Source organism: Lynx rufus, unplaced genomic scaffold (genome assembly GCF_022079265.1).
Source record: "Lynx rufus isolate CCGP_SWC_20201006 ecotype Redwood Valley unplaced genomic scaffold, mLynRuf1.p SCAF_10, whole genome shotgun sequence".
Taxonomy (NCBI): Eukaryota; Metazoa; Chordata; class Mammalia; order Carnivora; family Felidae; genus Lynx; species Lynx rufus.
In genome coordinates, this window is record NW_025814824.1 from 83,609,710 (window position 1) to 83,636,202 (window position 26,493).

General features: G+C 49.0%; 1 protein-coding gene across 2 annotated transcripts in view; it reads right to left on the minus strand.

Moving 5' to 3' along the window:
* Positions 1 to 16,134: 16,134 nt before the first annotated feature.
* Positions 16,135 to 26,493, minus strand: part of NR6A1 (nuclear receptor subfamily 6 group A member 1) — a 68,836-nt gene continuing 58,477 nt past the window's right edge. For both annotated transcript variants that reach the window (XM_047069323.1, XM_047069331.1), the window contains exons 7-9: positions 20,405 to 20,526; positions 18,605 to 18,757; positions 16,135 to 16,515 (exon numbers count right to left, since the gene is read on the minus strand). In XM_047069323.1, coding sequence (XP_046925279.1) covers positions 16,427 to 16,515; positions 18,605 to 18,757; positions 20,405 to 20,526 — 364 coding nt within the window. In that variant the 3' untranslated portion in view covers positions 16,135 to 16,426. The remainder of the gene's footprint in view (positions 16,516 to 18,604; positions 18,758 to 20,404; positions 20,527 to 26,493) is intronic.

Genomic DNA, 26,493 nt, shown 5'->3' on the forward strand with positions numbered 1-26,493 from the left:
ATATCAGCGCGTGCGGTATCCGGGGGCGGAGGCCCGGCCCGCGCCCTCCCCCGCCACCTAGCCTGGCTAGCGCCTTTACCCTCACCCTCTCGGCCCCCCATTCCCAGCCCGGGCGCCTCGGAATCCGGGCAGGTGCTGAGCGCCGGGGAGCCTCGAGCCACCCAGGAGGCGAGCCTCTGTTTGCGAATCCAGCTTAGTCGTGGCAAGGACCACGCTGGGGGCGCTGGTCGTTCTGCAACATGGAAGTGGGTAAGGGCGAACGTGGGGGTCCGTGGCCAAGGCACGGGTTCAAGGCTAGAAACCCGGTCTCGCCCTGGCCATGCCGTATTTCCTCACTGGAGACTTAGGCAAATCTACACACACACACACACACACACACACTGGTCCTCAGTTTCCTTATCTGCGAAGTGGTAATGACGACTGGATTTCCGTAAGAGTGGGCATGCGGATGAACCGAAGTGGTGTTGACAAAACGCATGCCTTAGCACTGCGGCAGCGTTTAGTAGTATCCAGCTGGGAGACCTGCGGCACGCCCTCTCTCCTCCGTGGGCCTCAGTTTGCTCTGCCAGAAATGGGAATCTTCCGAGGTCTGTCGAGGACCCGAAGCCACCAGGGCGCGGGAGCTAGGAGAATAGAGGAACCCCTCCCCCATCCCATTCTGAGCCTTTTACCTGGGCTGGGGGAGGGGTTAAGGGAGTGCCCAGCATCCCCGGGGACAAAGGGGTCCCTGGGCTGCACCAGGCTGAGCACTTGCTCTGGGTGGGGAAAGTCTACCCCATTACTCATTTACCAGAGAAAGGCACCACCTCACATGTTGCCCCTGCCCCCTTTGCGGAGAAAAGTATTGAGATCAGCAAGGCCAAAATGCCGGGTCTTCAAGGGGTGTGTGTGGGGGGGGGGGTGGTGCGGGAAACCACAATTACGTACCCACAGGGATGCAACCGATCTGAAGGCTCTGGCCCTTGGCCTCGACTGACTTTGTCTGGGACCCTGACCTGAGCCGCCCCCACCACCCGGCTTGGGTTGGAGTTGGCACCTTGGTCCCTCGGGCTAGAGACTCCACGCAGACCATTCCTCAGACTTTCACCCCGTGGAATTAAGGACGGAATGGGTAGCCAGCCCACTTGCTGTGCAAACTCGGCCAGGTTCCTTTGCTTCTCTGAGCCTCAGTTTCTCCTCATGTAAAATGGAAACGTTTGGCCCTACAGAAGGGGTTCTGTGGTTTCTGTGAGATGCCATGGATGAATCTTGCTGAGGAAGGAGAACCGCTGGGGTTTAGCTGCAGAATCCCCACATCTGACCCCTGAGAAACACTAGCGGCTGCCGGAGCTGGAGGCGCTCTGAGCTCCATCAGGGAGGGACCCTCAGAAAGAGGAAAACAGGAGTGGGCAGTGGAGGGTATGGAGGGGAAAGGCTAGGGTCTCCTGGACATTGTCGAAGAAGACCCAGGCAGTGTAAGCACAAGTCTGGGCTGGGGGACCCAGTGGTCTAGGGAGCTGGGCTCAGAGGCGGTTCTCCTCCTCTCCCTTCACCTTCCCTCCCTCCCCAGAGGTCACACTATCACAGGTTGGGAGCCCTGAGGTGAACGAGGCAACACTGCACCCACCCCCCACGGCCCCAGGTGCCAGCTCAACATGTGGGGACTCACAGCCCCTCACCCACCTACCCAGGGAAGCACACATTGATCTGGACAGGCCACAGAACAGGGATTGACAGACAGAAGTGCGTTGGAGACAGACACGCAAATCCAGAGAGACACACAAATACACAGGCAGGGAGACGCAGAGACCCAGAGACAGGCCCAGGGAACATGGACACGTTCGCAGACTGCTAGGCTTGAGCCAACACAGCGCTGTGAACGCTCGGCCACCAGTAGACAGCGGGACACCGCAGACACCCATAGGGCCTGTCCCCACAGGCCTACTAGCTCCTCCCATTAGCTGCCCGGGGAAGAAGAGGGGGTGGCATGATGGGAGGGCAGGTTTGGGGCGATCTCTGGCCCTTTCCCTACCCAGAGCTGCGGGCACCAGTCACTCAGCAGAGCAGGCAGTGGCCGGCCCAGGCCGCAGGGAGGCACTGAGGAGGGAGGCTGGCCATTAGAGGCCTGGGCCCAGGCCCTCACTTACGGAGCGGAAGGCGAGCTCTCAGGCCGGATGAGGGTGGACAGCGGGCACCAGGGGTCCGAGGGAAGACTCCGGCAGCCCAGGTGGGGCAGCGGTGACCGTGGGCACACAGGAACTCCTTCACGCCACGGCGGGCGGCAGGCGGACAGTAGGCTGGCCCTGTCCGTCCGTCCTCCTCCTCCCCGCCCTGGGCGGGGGGGCACCGGAGGCCCAATTGGTCTCTGCCCCCACGTGACTCTGCAGGCCTCTCTCCTTCTTTGTTGGTGTTTCTCTTCATTTAGGTCTATTTTTTTTTCTTCTCCTAAAAGAAAAAAAAAATACCCCTATCTATCTGGGGGCCGTGGTGGGGGTGGAGGCCAAGGCACTCTGGAGGCCTTGGCCAGCTGGCTGTTCCAGGCCGCTGTGGGAGCCGAGGCAGGGACCCCATGTAGGCGGGTAGGCAGCCCCGCTTGTTAGCGACTGGGTGGGAGTGGGGCCTGATTTATGGGCGGCTCCCCCACCAGGCCCGCAGCCTGGCCTCTCTCCCCTTGAATGGCTACCTCCCTGGGGCCTGGCCCGGCAGGGTCCGGCCTGGCCCAGACATGGGAGTGGAGTCAGGTCATCCTGGAGTGGAGACAGGGGCATGGATGACATGACTTGACCAGGTGGCCCTGCTGCTTTGGCTTGATCTTTTTACTCTTCCGGAAGGTGAAGAGAGGAAGAGGGGAATGGAAGGCAATCAGGTGAGCTGACTAAACACCTCCCGGGTGCGTTCCATGTTGGCTTTCCTGAATGTCACCATCTGCTGGGGGCTGCTAGCTGGGGAAGCTGAAACTGGACTGTATTAGTGTATTCAGGGCCAGGTGGTTAGCTAGGCCAGGGTTGGGCCAAGTGGGTAGCTAGGATAGGGCAGGATAGGGCAGGGCAGAGGGCAGGGGGTTTTGTCTAGCAGGCCGGGCCTACCCACGCAGCCAGGGATGTCCCTGTCCAACCTCCAGGTCCAGACAGGTCCTGAACTGTCCTGGTCCCATAGGGCCCAAAGTGCTCTGTTCTGCTCCCTTCTGCTGCCTGACACCCTCTTTTGTGCATTCCTTCATTCACCTCACGTTCACTGAGTGCACACTAGATGCCAGGCACGGGATAAAAGGGAAGAAAAGGGAAGAAGTCTCAGTTCTTGGAGGATTTACCTCATAGACATTGGTCCTGGGGGTTGGGGCAGGGCACAGGTGTCCATGGGGCAATCATTGTTGAAAACCCTCACCACACCCCTTCATTTGAGGAAGGAGGCCAATCACACAGCACCTCACTTATCTGGCTTGGGAGGAACAGGGATTTTCTGGATAACTGAAGCCAACTCTATTTAAAACCTAGTGTGTCTTCCTCATTGGGCCACTGAACACACTTTCGCTTTGTGAAAGTACATACAAGACAAAAATCTTCCTGACGGTCATAACTAATTGATTCTACCGATTAAGTATACAGTAGTCCCCACTTATCCGTGGTTTTGCCTTCCACTGTTTCAGCTACCTGTGGTCAACCAGGGTCAGGGAGTAGATGATCCTCTTTGTGATGTGTTGTTAGAAGGTCAACACATAGTGGCCTAACGCCTTGTCACAGTGCCTCCATCATTCCCCTCACTTCTCATCACGCAGGCACTTTATCACCTCACAAGAAGGAGGAGTACGGTACAAGATATTTTGAGAGAGACCACATGCACATAACTTTTATTATTATAGGTAGGATATATAGGATATTATTATAATTGTTCCATTTTATTATTAGTTATTGTTACTGTGCCTAAGTTATAAATTAAACTCTGTCATAGGTATGTATGTATAGGAAAAAGCATAGTGTATTCAGGGTTCAGTACTATCCATGGTTTCAGCCATTGTATCCTCTGCAGATACGGGGGACTACTATATTCTTTTTTTTTTTTTTAATAGCCCTTCATGCCCAGGGCAGAGCCCAATGCAGGGCTTGAACTCACGACCCTGAGATCAAGACCTGAGCTGAGATTAAGTCAGACGCTTAACCAGCTAAGCAACCCAGGCACCCTGGGACTACTATAGTCTAATTCTACTATATTTAAATTCTAATTTCTACCTATGACATAACATATCACTTACTTCTCAACATGCATGACCTCATACTTATGCCTTCTTCATCCACCGAAAAAATTCATCTTATAAGATATACTTCTCTTGCATATGACCGAACCTAACTAGTCTCCCCATTTTTTTTTAAGTTTATTTATTTATTTTGAGGGAGAGAGTGAGCAGGGGTGGGGAAGAGAGAGAGAGGGAGAGAGAATCCCAAGCAGGTTCTGCGCTGTCAGCACAGAGCCTGACATGGGACTCGAACTCACGAACCATGAGATCATGACCTGAGCAGAAATCAAGGGCGCCCCATTGTCTCCCTATTTCGATGTAATGATTTTGTTTCTGGATTGATACCATTCAATCCTCTGAATTTAAGAAAGAAATATCCCAGCAACCACCTTATCATCACCGACATGTCACGTACACGTAACAACAAACAACCATGGTCCTTTGCACGTCGTTTGATGGGAGACCATGAAATGAGGTCCACTTTCACTGCCTTCTTATAACAGGACAAAACAGGGTCTTTCAACACTGTGGTGTCATGGAAAGAACTAGCCTGGCTTTGTCAGTCTCCTGGTGAGCCTCTGGGCCCTGAGTAGAACTGCTGAGGGATTCGTGGTGGAGACTCTGGCTTAAATCCGGGTTCTGCCGTTTCCCAGCTGTGTGACCTGGGACCAATCACTTCTCTGTCTGAGCCTCACATTCTCTCCATAAAATGGGGACAAAATGAGACAATACATGTAACATGCTCAGTGGCTGCCTGGCATGTCATGTGTGCTCAGTAAATGTTAGCAAAACACAAACAAGCAGCAAGCCGAAGGCCTGGCTGGTCAGTCCTCAGGGGCCCTTTCTGTGTTGAGTCTGAGATTGCACCATCATCCTGAACACTGTTTGCCCTTCTGTGATAGGGTGACTCACCCCGGCCTGGGGAACCCTCAAGGAAAGGCTTAGGGCTGATTTATCTCTGGGGCCACAGCGGCCAGCACAGAGCAAGCAAGCATCTGTGAGCATTTGTTGAATGACTACTTACAGGGCACCAAAGGCCCCACAGGCCCCACATGCTGCTGGTGGGGGTGGGAGGGAGAGTTCTGCTGTCTCCCCCTCCTGTCCCTAGGCAGTCAGCGGAAGCTTTCTGCCACTCAGGCTGGGAGCTCCTCTCCTCTGATTGCCCTGGATATGTTTATGGGCATCCCCTTCCTCTGCACAGCCCCTCCTCTGCCCTCACCCTTACTGGGTGAGGCTGGCAGGGAATGGCAAGGCCCTGACACGGAAGTGCCTATGTGCTGGGTCCCCTCTATTCCACACCTGTGGTCAGCCTCCACCATCCTGGGAGCTCAGCAGTATTTTCTCCTCACCTTCCATGAGCAGCATTTGAGAGATGAAGAAACTCAGGTTCAGGGAGACGAGGTGTCTTCCCAAAGTCACAAAGCAAGGGTGTGATGGAACTAGGATTTGAATCCACACAGCGGGCTTGCAGAGTGAGAATCCTCTGCTCTGCCAGAGCCCCTGGGTGGCCTATTATTTGTCCTTTGCTTCAAGCTCCAGCCCAGGTGGTCCCAGGCCATGAGACCCACCCAGAGGGGAAGGAGAAGGGGTGTAGTCCTGACCCAGGCTCCCCTCCCTCCCTCCCCAAGCAAACAAAGCCCAGGGTCTCTCTTCTAAGTGGGGACTTTCCCAAAGTGCCAGGCCTATTTCCTGGCGGTGGAACAAGGAACAAACAAACTAGAGACCTAGAAACTGAAATGGAGAGGAGAGAGAGAGAATCATCAGGCTGGGGTTGGGGCACAGTGTAGAAAGACAAAGAAAGAACCCATAGAGAAACGAGGCAGAAGAGGAGAAAAGAGACCCATTGACAGCATTTAATAGACCCAGAAATAGAGAAAGAGAGAGAGGGAAAGGGAAAGGGAGAGGGACGGGGAGAGAGAGAAAGAACAGGACAGAGGAAGGGGAGAGAGGTGGAAAGAATGAGAGCAATTCAGAGAGAGAGAGAGAGAGAGAGAGAGACAAAGTGGCAATGGGGGAGAGGGAGACTGAGGCAGGGAAGGAGACAAGAGAGGGGCCAGGCCAGGAGCTGGAGGCAGGGGGAGTGTGGATGTGGAGACCCCTCGCAGGGCAGGAGGGGGTGGGGCTGCTGGCAGCAGCGGAGGCTGTTTCCGCTGCACCCCTTATCAGCCTGCTGCCAGATGTTCAGATCCGATGCCAATGTCAGAGAAGTCCGTAGTGCCAGGTCAAGGCCGTGGCCAGCGGGAGCCTCAGCTGCGGTGTGGGGAGGGGGGTAGGGGGACGGCAGTAGACCTGCTTGCTCTTCTCCTGGTTCTCTGGACTGGGCCACCTGGTGGGGGTGGGAGACACCAGGTGCCTCCGGGGGCTACGTCTCTAGTCTGAGGGCAGGGGCTAGTGGAGGCAGAGTAGGACTCCTGGCAGCACGTGGACGCATACATGTGTACAAACGCCCACGTGTCTGGAAGCACATGGATAACGCACACAGACCCACACTGGCGCACATGAGTGCACAAAGCTGCATGGGGACAACTCAGCGGCCTGTGCACAGCCGCCCCCTCCACTGCACTCCTCTGCACGAGTCCCTGCTCTGCCTGGTCACCCCCTCGCCTGAGCCAGGACCACGGCTGGAGCTGGAGAGGTGAGGCTCTATGGCTGGCAGGGTTTCCAGGTCTACAAATGGGATACTCACCTAATCTGCATGCCCTTAAGGGCTGGGCTGAGGAACCTGGGACCTTCTAGAATCTGAGGCCTGGCAGAGATCCTCTGGAGGAGGTGCAGGGGCTTGGTGTCTGACAGGGCTGGGGCTTCAGCCTTGGGCCTGGGCCTTTCCGCCATGCTCCTGGAGCGTGCAGCCGCAGCTGGGGCCCCCTTCCTGGAGTAGTTTATCTCACAGTGCACACGCTTGGCCCTCAAGGGGTGACCCAGCCTTGCTCCCCACATTCCTCTTCAGCCGCGCAGCCGGTGGGCCCCCCACAGCCCTGAGACAGGGCCTGTACTTGGGGGGTGGTCGGGAGCAAACCACTCAGAGCCATTCTGCTGGCCTCTTGGCCCCAGACCTCCTTTGCAGCTGTCTCTTTGCTTCTCTCGGCTTTTGTCTCTGAGCATCTCTCTAATTTTGTCTCTGCCATGATTAATCTGTGTCTATCACTGTTTTTGCCTCAATCTTTCTCTGGCAATGTCCCAGTTTGTTTCTGTTTCAGTCTCTTAGTCTGTCTTTCTCTAGGGTCCTGGAGTCAGACCAGTCTGGGGATACCTCTGCTCTGCTCTCTGGCTCACAGTGGCCAGCTTCAATGGGAATGGATATGAGAAATAAGGCTGTAGGCAAGGGGGCAAAGGGCCTGGGCAAGTGGAGGCCCTAGACTCACAATGGGTGAACTGGGGCAGCCCAAGCAGAAGTCCAGACCCCCTGCCACCCACCTGCTAAGAGTCAGTCCAGATAACGGCACGTAGCTAGCTGGTGGACTCCCCCATGTAGAGAAGATGGGGGGGTGGGTAGGAGAAGGAAGCTGGGGCTGGAGGTCTCCTGGCCTGAGGGCCTCCTTCCTGTTTGTTGGGAAGTGACTGCCTCAGAAAGCTGTTCAGGGGAGAGGAGGGAGGCCATGGTGACTTCCGGGAAGCTGGCCAAGGGCCCGAGGCCACCCTCCCTGTGCCCACATGGGGCCTGCTGGCCCTGGCTTAAAATAGTGCAGTTCCTCTGCTGCCGCAGGGCCCGGCCCAAGCCTCAACGGACTGCTGGCTGCTACTCATGCGACAACCAGGGCGGAGGGGATTCACGCAACCATCTGACCCTCCCCAGTTCGTAGCCGTGGTGACTCACAGTGTGGGTAGGGAGTTGCAGAGGAAACAAGGGGTCCTGGGTCAGACACCCTGGATGCAAGTGTCAGCTCCAACACTGACCAGCTGTGAGACTTTGGGCTGGTCCGTTTTGTCTCCTTGAGCCTTGGTCTCCACTACGTAACAGTGCTGGGCTTTTAACCTAAAAGACACGGTATGTAGACTCCTCAGAGCCTTGCCGGGCATAGAGTGGACACAAGAATGGGAGTTCCTTTTGCCTCTCCTGCTGGCTGTGCCTCAAACTCCTCACCCTGAGGAGGGGCCTCCTTGGAGCTTTCCTCAGTTCCTACACTTCTCCTCCGACTAGGTATTGAACAGGAAAGGTCTGTGGAGAGGGAGCTTGCCGGGAGGGCAAGGATGGGGCTGTGGTCTCCATGGTGAGACTTGTTGCCAAGGGAACAAGACTCCGGGAGCCCTAGGTCTGACGGTTGGGCACTTTTGCCACAGCATCTCAGAGAGCTGGTTACCACTGTGGACTTAAAACCCTGGTGGGCAGCCAAAGCCAGAGAGGTGGACTGTGGCTCTTCTGGGCTTCTGTTATTGGGGTGTGAGGGGTTGTGGCTCCCCTCATAACAGCTTCCAACCGGGGACGGTGAGTCCTCCTTAACTCCTAAGACAGGCACGTCATCTCCATTTATCTGGCCAGGAAAGTGAGAGGTATCAATCTGGGTCAAGGCCACATACAACTGGTAAGGGGAAGAGCTGGAATTAGACCTCGGATGGTGAGACCCCTGAGGTGCCTGTCACACAAGCTGCCTGAGGGAAATGATCCCTAAGGGAGGGATCCATGTAGCCACATCCAATCTGATCTCAACACCCATCATTTTCTTGGTGGTTGCTGGCTTCAGACTCTGACATAAGCCAGAGCTGTGGCCCTAGAGATGATCTTACTCACCTCAGAGGGTTTGCGTTAGGATAAGGAAGTCAGCACAAATCCTATGTAACAGGAGGCACTCAGTGCTCGCTTATGCTAATTCCTGAGGTTACATGCGTTACGTAACCTTGGGCAAATTACTTACCCTTTCTGGGCCTCGGTTTTCTTATCTGTAAAATGGGATCTTCACAGCATCAACTTCAGAGGGTGACTTTGAGGAATCAGTAATGTAATGCGTATAAAATGCCGAGTACTGTGCTTTGCCTTGCTCTATGTATGTTTCTTTATTATTCTTCCAGATTATTGCCTGGCACTCAAGGAAACCAAAAGCTCAGCATTAGTTCCATAGCAATTTATAAATTTAGAGCAATGTCCTACATTTTGTTCCATGGAACACTGTCCCAGCAGAATTTTAACAGGAAGAAAAAAATATTCCATGTTTAAATACTTTTCTGGTAGGCCCTGGGCTAAACAGAAATTAGCTTTCTTCAGGTAAGATTTCTCAGAGCCTTTAATATGCCAACGAAGGTTGGGAATCAGTTAAGAGGAAGGTAGACTGAGTGCAGTATTTCCCAGGTTTTTGGCAGTGGCGCTCCTACTTTTTCCGGGAAGCCACCTTGTTGGGTTGTCTGTGTTCTGAGAAACCATAGATTCAGTGTCTGTAGTACTGTACCTATTTGGGGGATGGCACCACTTTTCAGATTAATTTGGTTAGGTCCATTTACTCACCTCTTACAGAAATTAACCCTTTATTAGTTTCATAGGGTTTTGTTTTGTTAATAGCAAAGAGTTCAACCAAAGGCCATTATTGAGTTTTGTTACAAACTCCAGACATTCATATTCAGCACTGTTGAACTGCTCAGGCAGAGCAGGGAGGAAGCCTGTTGTAACTTTGGTATCAGATAGACCTGGATTCAAAAGCCAACTCTGCCACTTACTCATATGTCATCTTAGGCAAAGAGCTTAATTTCTTTGGGCCTCAATTTGCTTAGGAGTAAAATGGGGCTGAAGCCTACACCTTATAAAGCTGTTCTGGGAATTACAGGAGATCATGCATGTGAAGCCCCCATCACAGTGCCTGGCCCTCACTAGGCACTCAGCGAATGTGTTTCTTCTCTTCCTTGCACCTCTGTGTTTTATCTGTTTCCTATTGTGCAGCAAGGAAAAGTCTATTAATTAGTTCTGCAGGGTTTCCTTCATTCTAAAACCACCTCTTTCAAACCTCAAGGGTTCTCTGGTCCTTTGTGCCAGAGGAGGCTGAGGTGTGGGAAGGCAGCTGGGCTTCCCCTCATTTCACACATGGGGATTTAATAGATTTTGATCAGACTCTCCTCAGCCTCTATGGTTTCAAACTGAGGAACCTTCATCTTTCCTGTCTTCATATAACCCACAACCCCAATTCTGACACTTCTCTGATCATATGAACAGCAGGATTACAGGACAGTTGGGCTCTCAAGTTGGACATCTCTGGGTACAAGTCTTGACACTTCCTGTGTGACGTTGGGCACAATCCTTGACCCCTTAGAGCCTCCACTTTCTCAGCTCTAGAAAACCTCGTCTATTTACTGGGAAGACAGATGTTAATAGGCTGGACCGTGGTGTCATAATAGGCAAGCTACCACCAGCAGACTGCTGCACTGAGATATAGCTGTCTTTCAGAGACTTGGCAGATGGCTTTCCTTCCTAGACTCCTGAATGTGGCATTCAAGGCTCCCAAGGGCTTCTCCAGCCTCAACTCTTGCTAATCTCTTCCATCTGCCACCATTCCTGCCACGGCAATCCCTTGTTATACCCAAATATTGCATGTTTCTGATTCAAAGCTAGGTGGGCCTTCAAAGATGTTGATCTCTCTCACCTCTACCTGGTCTAGCTTCCTTTCTGTCCGGTGCCTTTCTTCAAGACCTGCCTTCAACACTCCTCTGTGAAGCACTTCCTGAGTAGAACAAGCCTCCTCTACACCCTTACAATCTCATATATGTCCTTCATTACAACTGGATCCCACTGTACTGCAAAGGTCTGTGTTTGCTTCCCCCACCAGACTTAGTTCCTCTAGTTGTGCCACCTTCTGACTGCATGACTTTGAATGAGTCCCTTCACCTCACTTCAATAAAACAGAAGTAATAATCCTTGGAGCTCAAGGAGGTTCAGGTTTGTGAAAAGTCCCAGCGTAGCGCCTGGCACTCAGAGCAGACACCTTACTCAGTACTGGGCCATTGATTCAAGCAGCTCTGCGTTATCCCTCTGCCAGACCCTCAGCAACAGGAACTGAGTGGGGAGGGTGTCTGCTACAAGCAGGAGCAACGGGTCTGAAGGCCCCAGCCAGCTCCTCTGGACACCCCACCATCCCTCCCCAGAACCCCAGACAGGCTTCACAGACAGATGCCACGTGCAGAAGGATTCACATTTATTGGTTCAAATACAGTACCTAACATTTGCTAAACATGCATTTCACACTAATTGGTCACATTTCCACAGGTAGTCAATTCACAGAAAAGGGCCCATCCCTTGCCAGCTGGCAGGGTGGGAGGTAGCAGAGGGCCTGGGTAGCCCTTGGCCGGCCCTTTGGGGACAAGGGCTCAGAGACATCCCATTTATGCGATTCCTACACAGGACTGTGGGTGGAAGTGGGCCAACGGTAGGTAGCTGAGGGACACGTTCACTGATGTGTGTGCCACTACAGCACCTGACGGTGGGGTTGTGGGAGGTGGTGCTCCCTGTGCCTTGGATCACAGGAAGGAAATGGTGATCTCTGCAGGGGGGGGGTGGCTAGTCCATGGCTGGGCAGGTGGCTGGGACTCCCCAGACGCGGCCCAGACATTGCAATGCAGCCACAAGCCCCTATCGCAAGCCTGGGATGGCAACACGGACAAAAACACCAACACCCCAGGGCAGGCAGGGCTTCTTTCCTGACAGAAACATGTAAACAGAGAGGGAGCTGCAGTATTCTTTTCCCACAGGATTCCTCAGGGAGGAATCGATCAGGATGTCATTCAAGAGGTAGTTTTATTTTTTTCTTTTTCATGGAAATTTGAGTCAACAACATTCTTACCTATTATAAGACATTTCAGAGAAAGAAAAAAAAAATGGTCACCAAAGGGCAAAAATGATCCTTTGGCTGGCAGGGCTGGCTCAAGGATTTAGAAGACCAGCCTCCACCAGTAACACAACTTTCTTCTTGGGCTTGGAGCAAACTCTGGCCTACCTCACAGCTTCCCTTTGAGCCTGCAATTGATTCTTGAGCAGGCTGTGCTTCATTTAGGACTGCAGGCCCAGAGGAGGGAGGCCAGACGGGAGCTGGATTGGGCAGAGGGACCGGGCATTTTTATGAGCTGGTATACCGAGGCAGAGCCACCGTGGCTCATGTTGCAGGACAGCCACAAGTCTTCAAGTTTCAAGGTAGCCCAGGTCTAGCTGAGAAGGAAGCCCCAGCTTGCTCCCAGACTCCACATGTTCTCTAGGGCTCCTGCTTCTGAGGAAACAGTCCAGGCCTAGCTCTCAAGCCCAAAAAAAGAAGCTGCTGCTTGTGGCAGCCAAGAGAGGGGTTTCTGGGGACCCTGTAATTAAATACACATCCCTGAGCTGTGGCCCTAGAAACCCTTGCCTCGAGGCTAATCAGTTTCCAGCACCTGGTGGAATGATTGCCGTTTCTCATCCTGAGACACAGATAAAACATCATTTCACAGACACTGGACATAGATGCTTCAAGCTGAGGAAAAAGGGAGGAATGATTAACTGCAAAGGCAGAGGGGAGTGTAGGGGATTCTCATGGATCAAGTTGGGGAAAGTAAGAATAGTGTGGGTGTTTTTTTTTTGTTTTTTTTTTTGTTTTAGTTTTGTTTTTTGTTTTAAAAAAATCAATAAAGAAAAGTTTAATAAAAGAGCTGGTCTGAAAGCCTGGATTTCTTAAAATAATTGCAAAATTTTAAAAAGCAACAAGGAAAAAGGCATATAAACCAGGGGCCCAGAGCTCAAGACTTGGAACAACTGCTCAACTTCCTGCCCTACTGAGAGGCCAGGGTCCCCTTACTTCGGCCAACCTTGGACATGGCTTAGGTGCTGCCCAGTGTGTTTGTTCATCTGTCTCCATCTGTCCCATTCCTCAGGAAATCAAGAACAAACAAAGTTAGGAAATGGGGAGCAGAACAAGGTAGCTAACTCAGAGAGCCCAGGGTTTTAAGGACCTGGTAACGTATTGGCCATGGCAGGTACTCACGTCCCTGAAATGGGGTGGCAAGTGAGAAGCAAGTCGGTGTGGGGTGGGTGACTGTCAGCAATGCCTTAGAGACCCTGAGATTCCCTTGATGCATCCTCTGGTTCTGGAGAACAGGACAGGGAGGTTCCTGCGTGCTGCCTTCTATCCCTGGAGGCTCGCTCACCTCACTTACGGGGCAGACATGGGGCCGGGTGTCCTCTGAGCCAGGTGGAGTGCTTAGAGACAGGTTCTGGGGAGTTTCTCCAGACTAAGGGCGAGACCACTGAACCTTGTGAAAAATTCCAAAATTCTACAAAGGAGCCAGAGAGCATGAGTTGTAGGTGAAGTTCCAAGATTCCAAACTTTTATCTTGGGTCGAGAAAACACTTAATGGGAAAGGAAAGGAAAAGCCTGTGTGTTTCAATGCAGTGCACACAGCTTTACCACAGCTTTCAGGGTTATAATTTTATGGTGGAAAAACTCTCACTCAAAGTGAGCGCTGTTGGTACCAGGGGATCAGAGAGAGGACAGAAGAGAAGGGAATTAGAGACAACATGCACAACTTTTTTCTTCTTCCACTAGCAAAAAGGCTACCTTGTTAACCAAACATTATGGGAAGAAAGGCAAAAAACAAACACACCAAACCTCCCCCTCCAACCTTTCTCTGTGTCCTTCAAACCAAATTCACAAATACATCTAGTGGCTGACCTAATGTCTCCACGCTGCTAGCTACACTCCTACCTTCTCCTCCTAATACCTGAGTTTGCAATGCAACACATTCACTTTACCCTGTTTAAAAAAAGCCCACGTCATAAAAGGACTGGGTGCAGAAGACATTAAAGGCTGTCCACAGGTCAGGCTCCGGCTTGGAACACACGGCCACTTGGCTCAGAAATTCTGCAGGGCTCTTGGCAATGAATAGGCTCTTTGTTCTGTGGAATCTGCTGCAAACATTTGTAAAAATGGATTTGTACAATGGCAACTTGCAGAACCTTTCCCCCACTCCACAAATTAACAACTTGCTCTGTTTAATGCTGCGTTATTGGAGAGACATGCTCTTGCCTTGTCAGAGAGCAATTTCCTTTGATATCCAACACAACCGGTAAAATGCTTAATTTAAGAGAAAAGCAATTTCAAAAAATAATTTGACACATGGAGGTCTAGAGCAAAGAAAGATACTGCACACAGGAGCAGTCTTGGAGAAGGGGACTCTGATATATGTCTCCTCCCCTACCTTGAGGAAAGCAGCTTGGAGTCTGACCTGTAGCCAAAGAATGTGATCTAGTTGGTTAAATAAAAAAATTCAGGGGAACAAAAATATTGTGAACTTAGAAATAAACAGATACACACACAAAACACTTCCCATCAATTAGTGAAAAACATTCTGGTTGGAGCTTTTCCTGAGGAACATGTCTCTTTTCTTTTTCAGAGCAGCTGGAGAAATGGCATTAAGGAATAATAAATGCTCTGAGTTTTAGATCCATCAAGGGACAAAGTCATCATTCTGCCGGTACCCGTAACATTTCACTGGGAAGAAAAGATTACAATCTGACACGGACTACCTGGTATGCACATGATGTGGTGGCTGACTGGGTAATTTTGCAAGGCCGGGTTGGGAAGAGAGCAAAAGACCTTTGACTAAACAGGAAAAACAAAATGCTGTGGGCCCCTCAAGCCCACCCAGGGAGGCACCCAGTTAAGTGGTCTGTCTGCTGCACTGGCTGTGGGAGGCACCTGGGTATAGGCAGAGACAACTGCTCTAGTAAGGCAAAGAAAGGAAAAGCACCTGAAAGAACTCTAAGACAGACATGGTATGGCCGCTGGCCAAAGCCACGAGGATAAGGAACATTTCCCAGGACTAGGTAGGGCAGGTAGTGAAAGACTAGGAGGTCCAGGCCATATCTGCAGAGGGGGTAGCCGGACCCTGAGGAACATGAGGTAGTTTCAAGCCTCACCCCACCCCCTGCCACTTCCCTTCCAGGTGCTTTGGACTCCAGCCCTCTAGGCCTTGGTCAGCCAGGCCACTGATAGTCTAACAGGCAGCTGGGCCACTCTGATCCTTGGGCTTTCTAAGGAAACCTGGTCTCACTTTGGAGAGATTAGGAGAACTTGGGAGTAGAATGAAGAGGCAAAAATTCTGTTCAGCAGATGGGGGGATGGTCCTTCCCACCGTATGAAAGACTGCAGGTTTGGGATTCAGTCCTGAGGGTGGGACGAGATGGGGTCGGGGGAGGGACAGGGAAAGGAAGATGATTCTTCTGGCAGTCTGGCCTTTGTCCCACTACCCTTTGAAGAAAGCAAGGTGAAAGGAGAATAAATTAGCAGTGGGCACCAGGATTCAGAGCATGACATTGTGTTCAGTTTTTTTTTCAAAGGGCCAATAGGAAGCCAAATTTATAAGAGACAGGAGTCTGAGGAAAGTGGACCTTGGTAGATCCAGGTAAAGAAACTAAGTAGCTGTGACCCCTAGGGAGCTGGTAGACAAGTCCCAAGAATTAACTTACTGCCAGGGACTTGTGTGGGTGAAAAGTTGACAGTGGCAGAAACTGACAGTGGCGTTCAGACGGTGGGGGCGGGGGGAGCCCACAGCATGGTGTGAGAACAGAAACGCTTCTCCCTGAGGACTTGTATGGAGGGAGGACACCTAACTTAGATTTGGTCACTGTGCCCTTCCCCCTCAACTGTCATGCTTTCCAAAGAAAAGAGATGGCTAAATCCTTATCTCCTGTCCTGTTCCCAACGTCTTCCCCACTTTGCTTGGTAAACCTCCCAACACCACTTTGCCCCTTTATGATGTGCTCTTTTACTTTTACCTGGCAATTCGGTAGCTAGAAAAAGGCAGTTCGCTCTCTGACAGACTAATGTAGGAGTCTGCTGAGAACATGTGGAAAAAGTAGGGATGGTCACATCCCTCCCTTCCCACTGAGGTAGTCGTCTTTGTCAACATTATGGAAATATTCATCTCAGCCCCATCCCACCCTCTCCCTCAAAATACAAAAGAACTATCTCTAAACAATGACAACACTATAACATTAAACATCTTCACATTCTGTAAACTGCAAGGAAATGCATCGGCTGCATTTACACAAAAGCATGTGCATCATGTTGAAGGCCATACATTCAACTCTGTCGTGAAATAAATATATAGAAAAATGAGGTTAAAAAAACAGACAAACAAACAAAAACTCTTCTTGCTATGGAGGCGACTGGAAACACTGCTCCACAGCCTCCGCCTTGGTCTCTCTGGCTCTTTCTTCTGGAGCCTGTCCTGCCCACCCAAGGCGTTGCAGTTGGCCTGAGGTGGGACGCTGGGAACAGGTCATTCCTTGCCCACACTTGTCTTGCAGGAATGCAGTACCACCTTAAAGAGGAGAGGCAGCTGCTCCAGGGGTACATTCACCATCTTTCCTGGTAACAAGGTGGGAAAAGAAGAGTTAGCAAGTGGCTGCAGTGGGAAAGTGTAGCTGCCTCCTTCCTCTCAGGCTGGTAAAGGGAGAATGTTGCCTTTTTTTTTTTTTTTTTTTAAGTTTATTTATTTTGAGACAGACAGAGAGAGAGCGAGCGAGCAAGCAGGGGAGGGGCAGAGAGGGAGGGAGAGAGAATCCCAAGCAGGCTCCTTGCCGTCAGCACAGGGCCTGATGCGGGGCTCGAACTCACAAACTGTGAGATCATGACCTGAGCCAAAACCAAGAGTCGGATGCTTAACTGACTGAACTACCCAGGCACCCTGAGAGAATGTTTATTGCCCTTTTGAGTGACTGGAGCAAGAAAAGTGCCAGGAGTATCAGACAAACTGTGTTAACATCCTGATACCCAGACCCATTCTGGTGCCCTAGAGAGTCTAGTAATGGTGCAAGCTATAATCATTGCTACCATTTACTTGCTCTGCACTAGGTGTTTAAATGCCTTATCTAATGCTCACAATATTTCCATGTGACAGCTGGAACTTTTTATCCCTATTCTATAGATGAAGAATCTGAAACTGAAAGGTATTCCTAGATGTTCTCTTAGAGCTAAAATACCATGAGAAACATATTCTGTTTTTTTTTTTTTTCCTGTTAGATTCTCTAACTAGCATTCCAAAAAGCACTGTTCTTTCGAATAGTATAATGGGTGAGTAAAAGTACTGGAAAGAAAAGGAGGGGGGTAATCACAGGGGCAAGTAAATTTGAGAAATTCAGGGTTCATAAAGGTATACAGGTTTCTTTATTGGAGGACTTCACAGAGCATTCAGTGTGCTAACATACTTTGTAGATATCTGAGGCCGTCGTTCTTCTCCCTGACCGTATCTTAGAGTCATGCCCAGGTCCCATGCCATATCAATTAAATCAGGATTTCTGGGGTACAATCCAAGCACAGATATTTTTTTTTTTTTAATTTTTTTTTTCAACGTTTATTTTATTTTTGGGACAGAGAGAGACAGAGCATGAACGGGGGAGGGGCAGAGAGAGAGGGAGACACAGAATCGGAAACAGGCTCCAGGCTCTGAGCCATCAGCCCAGAGCCCGACGCGGGGCTCGAACTCACGGACCGTGAGATCGTGACCTGGCTGAAGTCGGACGCTTAACCGACTGCGCCACCCAGGCGCCCCAAGCACAGATATTTTTTAAAAGCTTCGCAGGTGATTCAAAATGCTGCCAGAGTTGAGAATGCAGCTCAGTATTAATTACTGCCCTCTCTTTATTTCAGAGAGCATCTGATTAATATCTTGTTCAGTAAGACAAAGATTTGGAAATGCTGAGATATAAACTACCAAAGCACCCCTAAAATTCCAAAATTTTAGGTCCATTTCAGATCTGCTAGACTATCTAGGTCCAAAAAGTAGAAACAAAAATTCCTTTATCAGATTGAAAAATTTTTCCTTCAAAATTGCACTGCTGAATCTGACAGGAACAATCTTAGTCTAGAGGTCACATTTGTGTTTTCCCTCAGTGTATACTGCTACTCTACACAAGAATCTTTACCAAATGAAGTAAGGCAACAATAACAACAAGAATTCCTTTGCAAAGGTATAATTTTTGAGAATTATTTTAAAGGTATCACTTTAAATGAATGATCCCAGAAAATCTGTAAGAAATTTTCCAAAATGAAGTTAATTAAAAAAATTGAGATATAATTAATTCAAATACCATAAATCCACCCTTTTAAAGTATATAACTCAGGAATTGAAGTTAATTTGGGAAACCCTGAACCTGTTTCGCCATCCACTGAATGACCATAATATCACCAATCACTAGCCTTGCAGTTTGTTCTGAGATTAAGTAACAAAAGGCCACAAAGCACCCTGCACATCATAGGCACAAAGGAAATGTCAGACTCTCTTTCCCTACAAAGAAAACACAAAATTCTCATTATAATGTAACTTTTCTGAGGGCAATGGTAGAAGCTCTTTTATGCAGTTGGTGATGGGCCTGGAATAAGCATTTTGAAAACACTGCCTGTCTCATTCCCTTCACAAGCCAAGGAAGGTTTGGAAGCCCAGCACTAAGAACGTTACCTGCAATATAGCGAATCTCAGGTAAGCACATCATGAGGTCAGGAAAGCGGTTCGGCTGATGTGTGTATTTATATTCAGTGAAATCCTGGCAAATGTACCAATATCGCTTGTTCAGTTGTTCCAGCTGTGAGGCACTGGTCAGACCCCTGATATCTGTTAAAAAAAAACACACACACACACACAGGAAATGGAGGGGTTTTCTCTTGGGGAAAGAACACTGGCTCCTTCAATATGTACATCTTTCAATTAAAAGTTATTAAACATTGTCACAACAGGAGACCTTTCCTCTTTCTGACATGGAGGAACAAAACTCTGGACAAGGGAAGAGAAATCAGATAAAGGCAAAAAATTATAAAGGACAATCACTAGACTGAAACACTTGAGTGCTAGGTTCTATCTTCCTCAACTCCTACATAGCTCCCAGCACAGTGCTTGACACAAAACAGGCACCAGTGGATGTTCAACAACTGGCTGAATAATCTACCTTTCACAATGTATCTTTCAGAGTATCTTTAAACTGGCCCTTTGCTGGAGGCCGATCAGAAAGCTTGCGGAGCCTACACGTTTATGCTAGGCATATACTCACACATGGTCTCCTATGTGCTTCTGCTCACACTATTCTACCTGGGCTGTCACTCCAGCTTTTTCTATATAGATTTCTCTCTTTATATAAAAATGTATATGTGTATATATAATATATATGGACATGTATGTACACACACACACACACTATCCCTTTTATCTATAGAATATATAGTTTACACACACACACACTAATATATACATAAATAAGAGAACATAAATATTCTCTCTATATATATCTTACCCAGTCTTTGAGGCCCCACTCAGATTTCTCCTCCAAGAAGTTGCTGCTGATCTCCCTCCCATCTGAGGCTCAAGTAATGTGTCAAGTGCCATTTTAAAGTGTGTATTTCTTGAGGCCAGAGACCTGGGGTCTATTTTTATTTAATGTCTTTAATGCTCAACACAGTGCCTGGTCTAGGGAAGGCACACAGAACAGCAGATAAATGAGTGGAGAAGACAAATGAATGAATAGTGGAGAAGCAGCAGGAGGAGTAGGCAAAGAGGAGGGTACTGGAAGTCTCGACTAGGAAACTGAACACAGGAAGAGAGCACTTTCAATGTTACAAGGCAGCAAAAGCGCCCCATTGCACTGTGAGAGTACAGCACTCATACACTACTTTGGAAAAAAGAGAATACAAATTCTCCTCTATACTCCGGTCACTAGCAGCTACCAAGCGCCACTTTGCAGGTAATCCCCCACATAAACCACATTCGGCCCTCCTCTAAACAAAAGCCATGCTTGATACGCATTGTGTCAGTTCTTGTGCACCACCATTCTGCCCTGAAGGGGCCGTCAGAAGCACTGCCAGACTGTCACAGAGGTCTTATCTCCAATAGTTTCATCAGTCACCCTGCTCTTCTTCAGTTGCTGGTAAACTTGGTACAAATTTTAAATGACGCATGTACTGTCCTTGGTGTCTGTGTTTAAATGCATTAAAACTGACTAAACAAAGCGAATCCTTTTCCTTCCTCTATGAGTTATAGAGACTGTGGCATTTAGGTTTGAAGAAAAAATCCAAAGCATGCTCTGCACTATAGAGGGGCAGGATGAGGGGAGCACAGGCCTTTATCTAAGATTGGTACCCACATGGTGTGGCAGATTCTGTGTGACAGTCCTGAAGGTAAAGGGGTGGGAGGTGGTGTGTGAAACGAGGGCAAATGCTCTCTGGCCAACAACAACAACAAAGTCCCCTTTCCTCATCCCCAGCTACTTACCTTGATTTAAGAAGTTAATTGCTTTCATGCAAGCGTACTCTTCATTGCTGACCTTTAGCTGATGGAACTTGTGATATAGGTAGATGAGCCTCTCGATCACCTCCATCCCTTCATCACTAAATCTGGGAAACAGACAGTGGAGGTCAAGGAAGGGAAGCCAGAGGTCTCCTATAGCTCCTTAAGGAATCTAGGGTTGAAAAGAGCCCGAACTTGGGGGAAATGGAATCCGGAACCATTTGTGAAGGACAGGTAGCTCCATGGTTTGTCTAGCAGCCAAGAGAGCTCATATAAACTGAGGTTCCCAAGGTCAGGTGGGGTCAATCAAATCTAAGTTCAAATCCAGCTCCAACATATAAAAGCTATAAGACTTTGGGAAAATCATTTGACCCCTCTAACCTTTGAGGTCCTCTTTTGTAAAATAGTAACACTTGTCTGCTTAGGGTAACAAGGGCCAAAGGCAGTCTGTGAAACGTAAATGTGGAGAAATATGACATTATTAAGGTACTACTATTGTTGAAATGCAGCCTGCAGTGTCAATGGCAGCTGCCATGGTGACTCTATGTGAGCTTCTGCCACGATGAAGAAAAAGCTGATGGTTATATTTTTTAGGTTCACTGTTTCTAGCAGGGCTGAGGTTACACACAGTGAAAAAAAATGTTTGGCATCCCTGACTTCAGCTAGGGAGGGACAGAAACATTAACTGAGCCTCCATGTCATATCAGTCTCTGTGCTGGGCACTTTATTTTTTTTTTTATTTTTTTTTTTAAATTTTTTTTTTTCAACGTTTTTTTATTTATTTTTGGGACAGAGAGACAGAGCATGAACGGGGGAGGGGCAGAGAGAGAGGGAGACACAGAATCGGAAACAGGCTCCAGGCTCCGAGCCATCAGCCCAGAGCCTGACGCGGGGCTCGAACTCACGGACCGCGAGATCGTGACCTGGCTGAAGTCGGACGCTTAACCGACTGCGCCACCCAGGCGCCCCATGTGCTGGGCACTTTAAAAAAAATACATTTATTTATTTTTGAGAGAGAGCATGTGAGTGGGGGAGGGGCAGAGAGAGGGGGAGACAGAGGATCTGAAGCAGGCTCTGTGCTGACAGCAGAGAGCCTGATGCGAGGCTCAAACCCGCAAACCGAAGTTGGACGCTCAACCATCTGAGCCACCCAGGTGTCCCTGTGCTGGGCACTTTATGTGTACTTTCTCATTTAATCTTCTCAGCCCTATGGGCTAGGTGAGACTATCATTACCACTGTACGGATGAGAAACTGAAGTTCAAAGAATGGAGGAGACTGGTCCACAAGCATACAGTTGGTGGCAGAGCTAGAACCTGGAACCTGGGCTAACTTCCCAAGGCCTTGGTTTTTCCAACATCTACATAGCAGGTAAGACTCAATGCGGACCATGATCCTTTCTTTGGATCAGGAGAAAGCTCCTTGGGGGAAGACCAAGTTTTAGAAAAAGGAAGCCAAGGTTAGAGGACTAATCCTCTGGGTCCTAGTGGGGAATACCTCATACCAGAGGTGGGGACACCACCAAACCAAGAAGGCAAAAAGGCTTAATGGGGAAGCAAGTGTTTATAAAAGCTGGGGTCAGGGTCACACTCAGCCTCTGCCCTTCCAGGAGTGGACTAAGGAGAGTTCCAGACAGGCCTTAGATGCAGCTCAGTCATGGAGAGAAGATGCTCAGCCCTGGGACTGCTCCCTGGTGGCATGTTCAGATCTGAGTGCTGCAGCCCTATGCCAGGCAAGAAGGCGCTGTCTGCCCCCCTTAACACCTGGGGATGTACTACTGCTGTCTGGGCTCTACTACCTTCTGCGTTGACTCTGAAGGCCTTGCAAGGGCTTGGCCTCCTGGGCAAGCAGCACATTTTTTCTTCCCTGGGGAAAGCCTGGCCCTGGTTGGAGCCAGAGGCATCTGCCCTTCTCAAGCACCAGGGGGAGCTACAGCAGCAGCTACCTGCAATCTAGAGCCCTGACCCTTTTGCCTCAAAGCCTGGCTCCCCCTCAGTCTGAGCTGGGGTTTCGTTTCTTTCATCAGCTGATCTCAACAATGACGGCTGACTCCATTTCTCTCTGTGCCTGGCCCAACAGTTTTTATAACTTTATTAATACTTTCCCAAACTGGCTGATAGACAAATTTATACTGAACAGCTCCTATACTAACCTTATCTACCATTCTACCCTTTGTTGAGCATTTGCTACTTGCCAGGTACTTTGTTAAATATTCGACACACATTATTTCATTGGATACTCCCAATAAATCCACCAAATTGGTATTATAATTCTCTGTTCACATGTGAAAACAAAGCTCAGAGAGGTTATTTACTGTGCCCCTAGTGCATTCTTATATTTTACCCCCCTGACAACCATGAGATATCACCTCCACGTTAGGGATGAGGAAGCAAAAGAAGAGCATCTTGCCTTCCACAAAAGTTACATGGTAGATAAGTGGTGGTGGGTGGGGCCAAAGTTTAAACCTATTTTTCGGATTCCAAGCCTGTTGCTTTCTCAGCACTCCATTGTCCACTCCCTGACTGTCAGGTTCCCAAAGCAACTCAGCCCAGGGCTCGACTCAGCTACGTGCGGGGTATGCTGCAGTGCCTCGATGCTGCTGAGACATGCAGAGGCAGTGGGCCTGAGAGTGAAGATCACATCACTGCCTCATCACAGTACTCTGCTGGCTACTTCTGTTCTTGAGAGGAAAAAGGTCTTTCCTGCAAATTCCCTCTAGGATCTGCCTGGAGGGGTGGTGTGGGGATGAAAAGCAGTAGGTCAAAAAGGAGGACACAAGCAGAGCGGCAATGCCAGCATCTGTCTGTGGCGGAGCAGTGTAGCAAACAAAGATAACGTTCTCTCCCTTAATCAGCAACCGCTTGCCCCAAGTGCTCCCTCTGGCACTGCAGAACCTGCAGGTGTGTGGTTATCAGCCGGACCCCCAGCCTGCGGTGGTGAACTTACTGCAAGGGATACAAAGGAGCTCCCAAGTGCCTGGCATGAGCACATGTCCCAAATCTGCCCGTTCTACTGGGGACAGCACATACTCTCTTTTCCAAATTTCCTAGGACAGGCAACTATCATGGACCCCTGACAGTGGTGGGGGGCTGGCAGCCAGCCCAGTAGCCCCCACTCAGTCTCCACAGCCTGACTGCAAAGCTTTCCTCCACACCCCGCATCCCACCCCTTGATAAACAAATTGTTCTCTGTTCCATGGGCCTGCTTTCTCCTCCAGCCGTGCCTCCTCCACATCTGCCCACTCCACAGTTCTAACGCCCCTGTATTCCCTGTCTGCACATTATCAGCATTTAAAGCCAGAAAGTTGGACAAACACACCCATTCTTCTTCGAGGTTCCCATTACATAGGCATGCTAGGACAAAGAAAACATTCCTGCCAGGATCCCCCAAACCACTGGACCATTCAGTCAGCAATTGAAACTGACACTATGTAAGTTATGTCCCATTAAGGGGGCTGAGAGGCCTAGTTGTCTCCTTTTCATTCAGCTAAATGCACCTACCCCCAGGAGCAGTCATCAGCCACAACCTTAGAGGAACTGCCATCTCAGCACCCACATAAACACTCCACGATGGGAGTAAGACTCTAACTCCAGGACACATTCCAGAAAGCCGAAGTTTTGAGAAGGCTAAATAATTCAGCAGAGGGAAATGGTAAGGATTCTGGGCTTTGGAGCACAAGAGATCTAGGTGGTGATGTCTACTTCATCTCTTCCTAGGTTTGTAGCTTTGAGTTTTCACCTCTCTGACCCTCATGCTCCTCCTCTGTGGAACAAGGATAATATTAGTGCAGTTGCTTCGGGTGGTGGTGAGGACTAAACAAATAATGTTTGTATAGCACTTAAGATGGAATTTGGCACAATAAACGGTCTATAATTGTTAACTATTATCATTATTAATGGCATCATCATCATTGCTCCTGTTGTAACAGCAAAATGATTGTTTCTTGAACCTTACAGCTAGGATCTGAGCAGGGAAGCTGGGAGGCAACTTTTCATAGATCTGGCAGAAATAGAGCTAGTGCTTGTGAGATAGAATTGCCCATTAAAGCCCATCTAGTGCAAGGCATCTTCTCTTGAGAGTGAAGGAGTCTTGATTAGGGCCAGGAGCAGTCACTGGCTGGTGCTACAATCTGCTTTAAATCAAATTCACCCAGCTCACTGTCTGATAACAGCCTGATTAAGGAAAATGGGTACCATAAATTTGATTCAATATTTGAGAAGAGAAAAGGAGGTGGTCATGTATCATCGGGGAAAAGCCCTTTTATGACAGCAGGAACTTACTTGCACTTAAGAGTTGTGAAAAAGTAAAGGCATTTTGGGGGAGTAGGAGTAATGCAGGAGCAGGCAAGGTAGAAAAGAGCTATGGCCAATTACAGACTCCACACCCTGGGTTTCTAGCAGAGGAAGGAATGCTTTACACTGATGTACCTGATTCCAGGGTTTTTCACACTTCCTTTTCCTCTGACCTCCAGGGCAGTTCCCCATGCATCTCAGGCTCAACAGACTCCAGATCAAACTCAGAGTGGCTCATCTCTTAGCCTGTTCTTCTCAGGCTCCATTATCTTGGCTAAGAGAATTGGCACTCACCTGCCTGGTAGCACCCCCACCCAACTTTCCACTCACTGAAGTCCCACTGACTTTACTTCCTTGTTATCTCTTAATTTTGTGCTGCCCTCCCTATTCCCATAGTCACTGCTGCCTTGTCCAGGCCTTGTTTTCTTTTACCTGGATTATGGAACAACCTCCTACACAGACACCACCCTCTAGCCAATCAATTGTCCATGCCAATCAATCCTGACTTTAGAGCCTCAGGGATCTTTCTAAAATGCTAACTGCCCATGTAATTACTCCACTTAAAAACATCCTAGGACTTAACAGTAGTTACATAATATAATCCACATTCTTTAGATTGGCATTTGAATACCTTCATGATCTGCCTTTTTATACCTTTTTCTCCAGTCATTTCTCCCCTCATTTCTGTCTCTCAGATACATTCTCTCTATACAATCCACAGGATTGCTTTTGATTCCGTACACAAACCAACTATCCAAGATCTCTAACTTCTAGGACTCTGTTTTATCTCCTGCCTTCCTCCTGTTCTCTATAATCTACATATAAAAACCCACTTCAAGATGCAACTCAAATGTCTTATCCTCTGGCAAGCACTACCTGATTATGCAAGTAGAGGTACTTACTTCCTAGTCCCTCATATGTCCCTCAATCTCTACCAGTATCCCCCTGGATTATAGACTGTTATCTGTTTCTATTTGTCTCCCAATCCCCTAAACCACGGGGCTCTCACCTGAGTCAGAAACCGTGTCTGCATCATCTACGATCCCAACACCGCTCCCCTGACATGCACGACAGGGTCCTAGTACATGGAATCAGAACTAACTTGTTGAAATTTAACTCCTATTTTTCCATGGAAGGATTCCATATGCTTTTAACATGGAGTAGTAAGTCCTGACAACAAATCTATTTCTTATCCTCAGAATCCACTAGAGAGCTCAGCACCAATACATCGTCTAGAATTAGCACTGTTCAACAGAACTTTCTGAGATGATGGCGATGTTCTGTATCTGCACTGTCCAATACACGATCCACTAATCACATGTGGCTAGTGAGCACGTGGAAATGTGGCTAGTGCTAATGAGGACTGAATTTTTCATTTTATTAAATTTTAATTAAATTAAATTTAAAAAGTCACCCGAGGCTAGCAGTTACTATATTGGACAGTGCAGCTCTACATTCTCCTTGGTAAGGAGGCTTCCTAGGAAATAAACATTCCCTAATTTAGCTGTTACTGGCCCCTGCCTTGCTCTTAGGGCCCAAGGGACTGGATACAGTGGGATGGGGTGCCTTATAAAGCTCAAAGCCACAGAGGGATCTGCATGGCCAATGATCCTTGCCTACCTGCAGAAGACCTGGGAAAACCCATCATTCTATAGAGACTGGAGCCCATAGGCTGACTTTGTAGACAGCCCCAGGCTGCACTGGTGGATTCCAAGCAAATAAGGAGGCCAGGCTCATTGGGCCAGCTCTACAAACCCTGACAGTATTAGCATTGCTAACTGCAA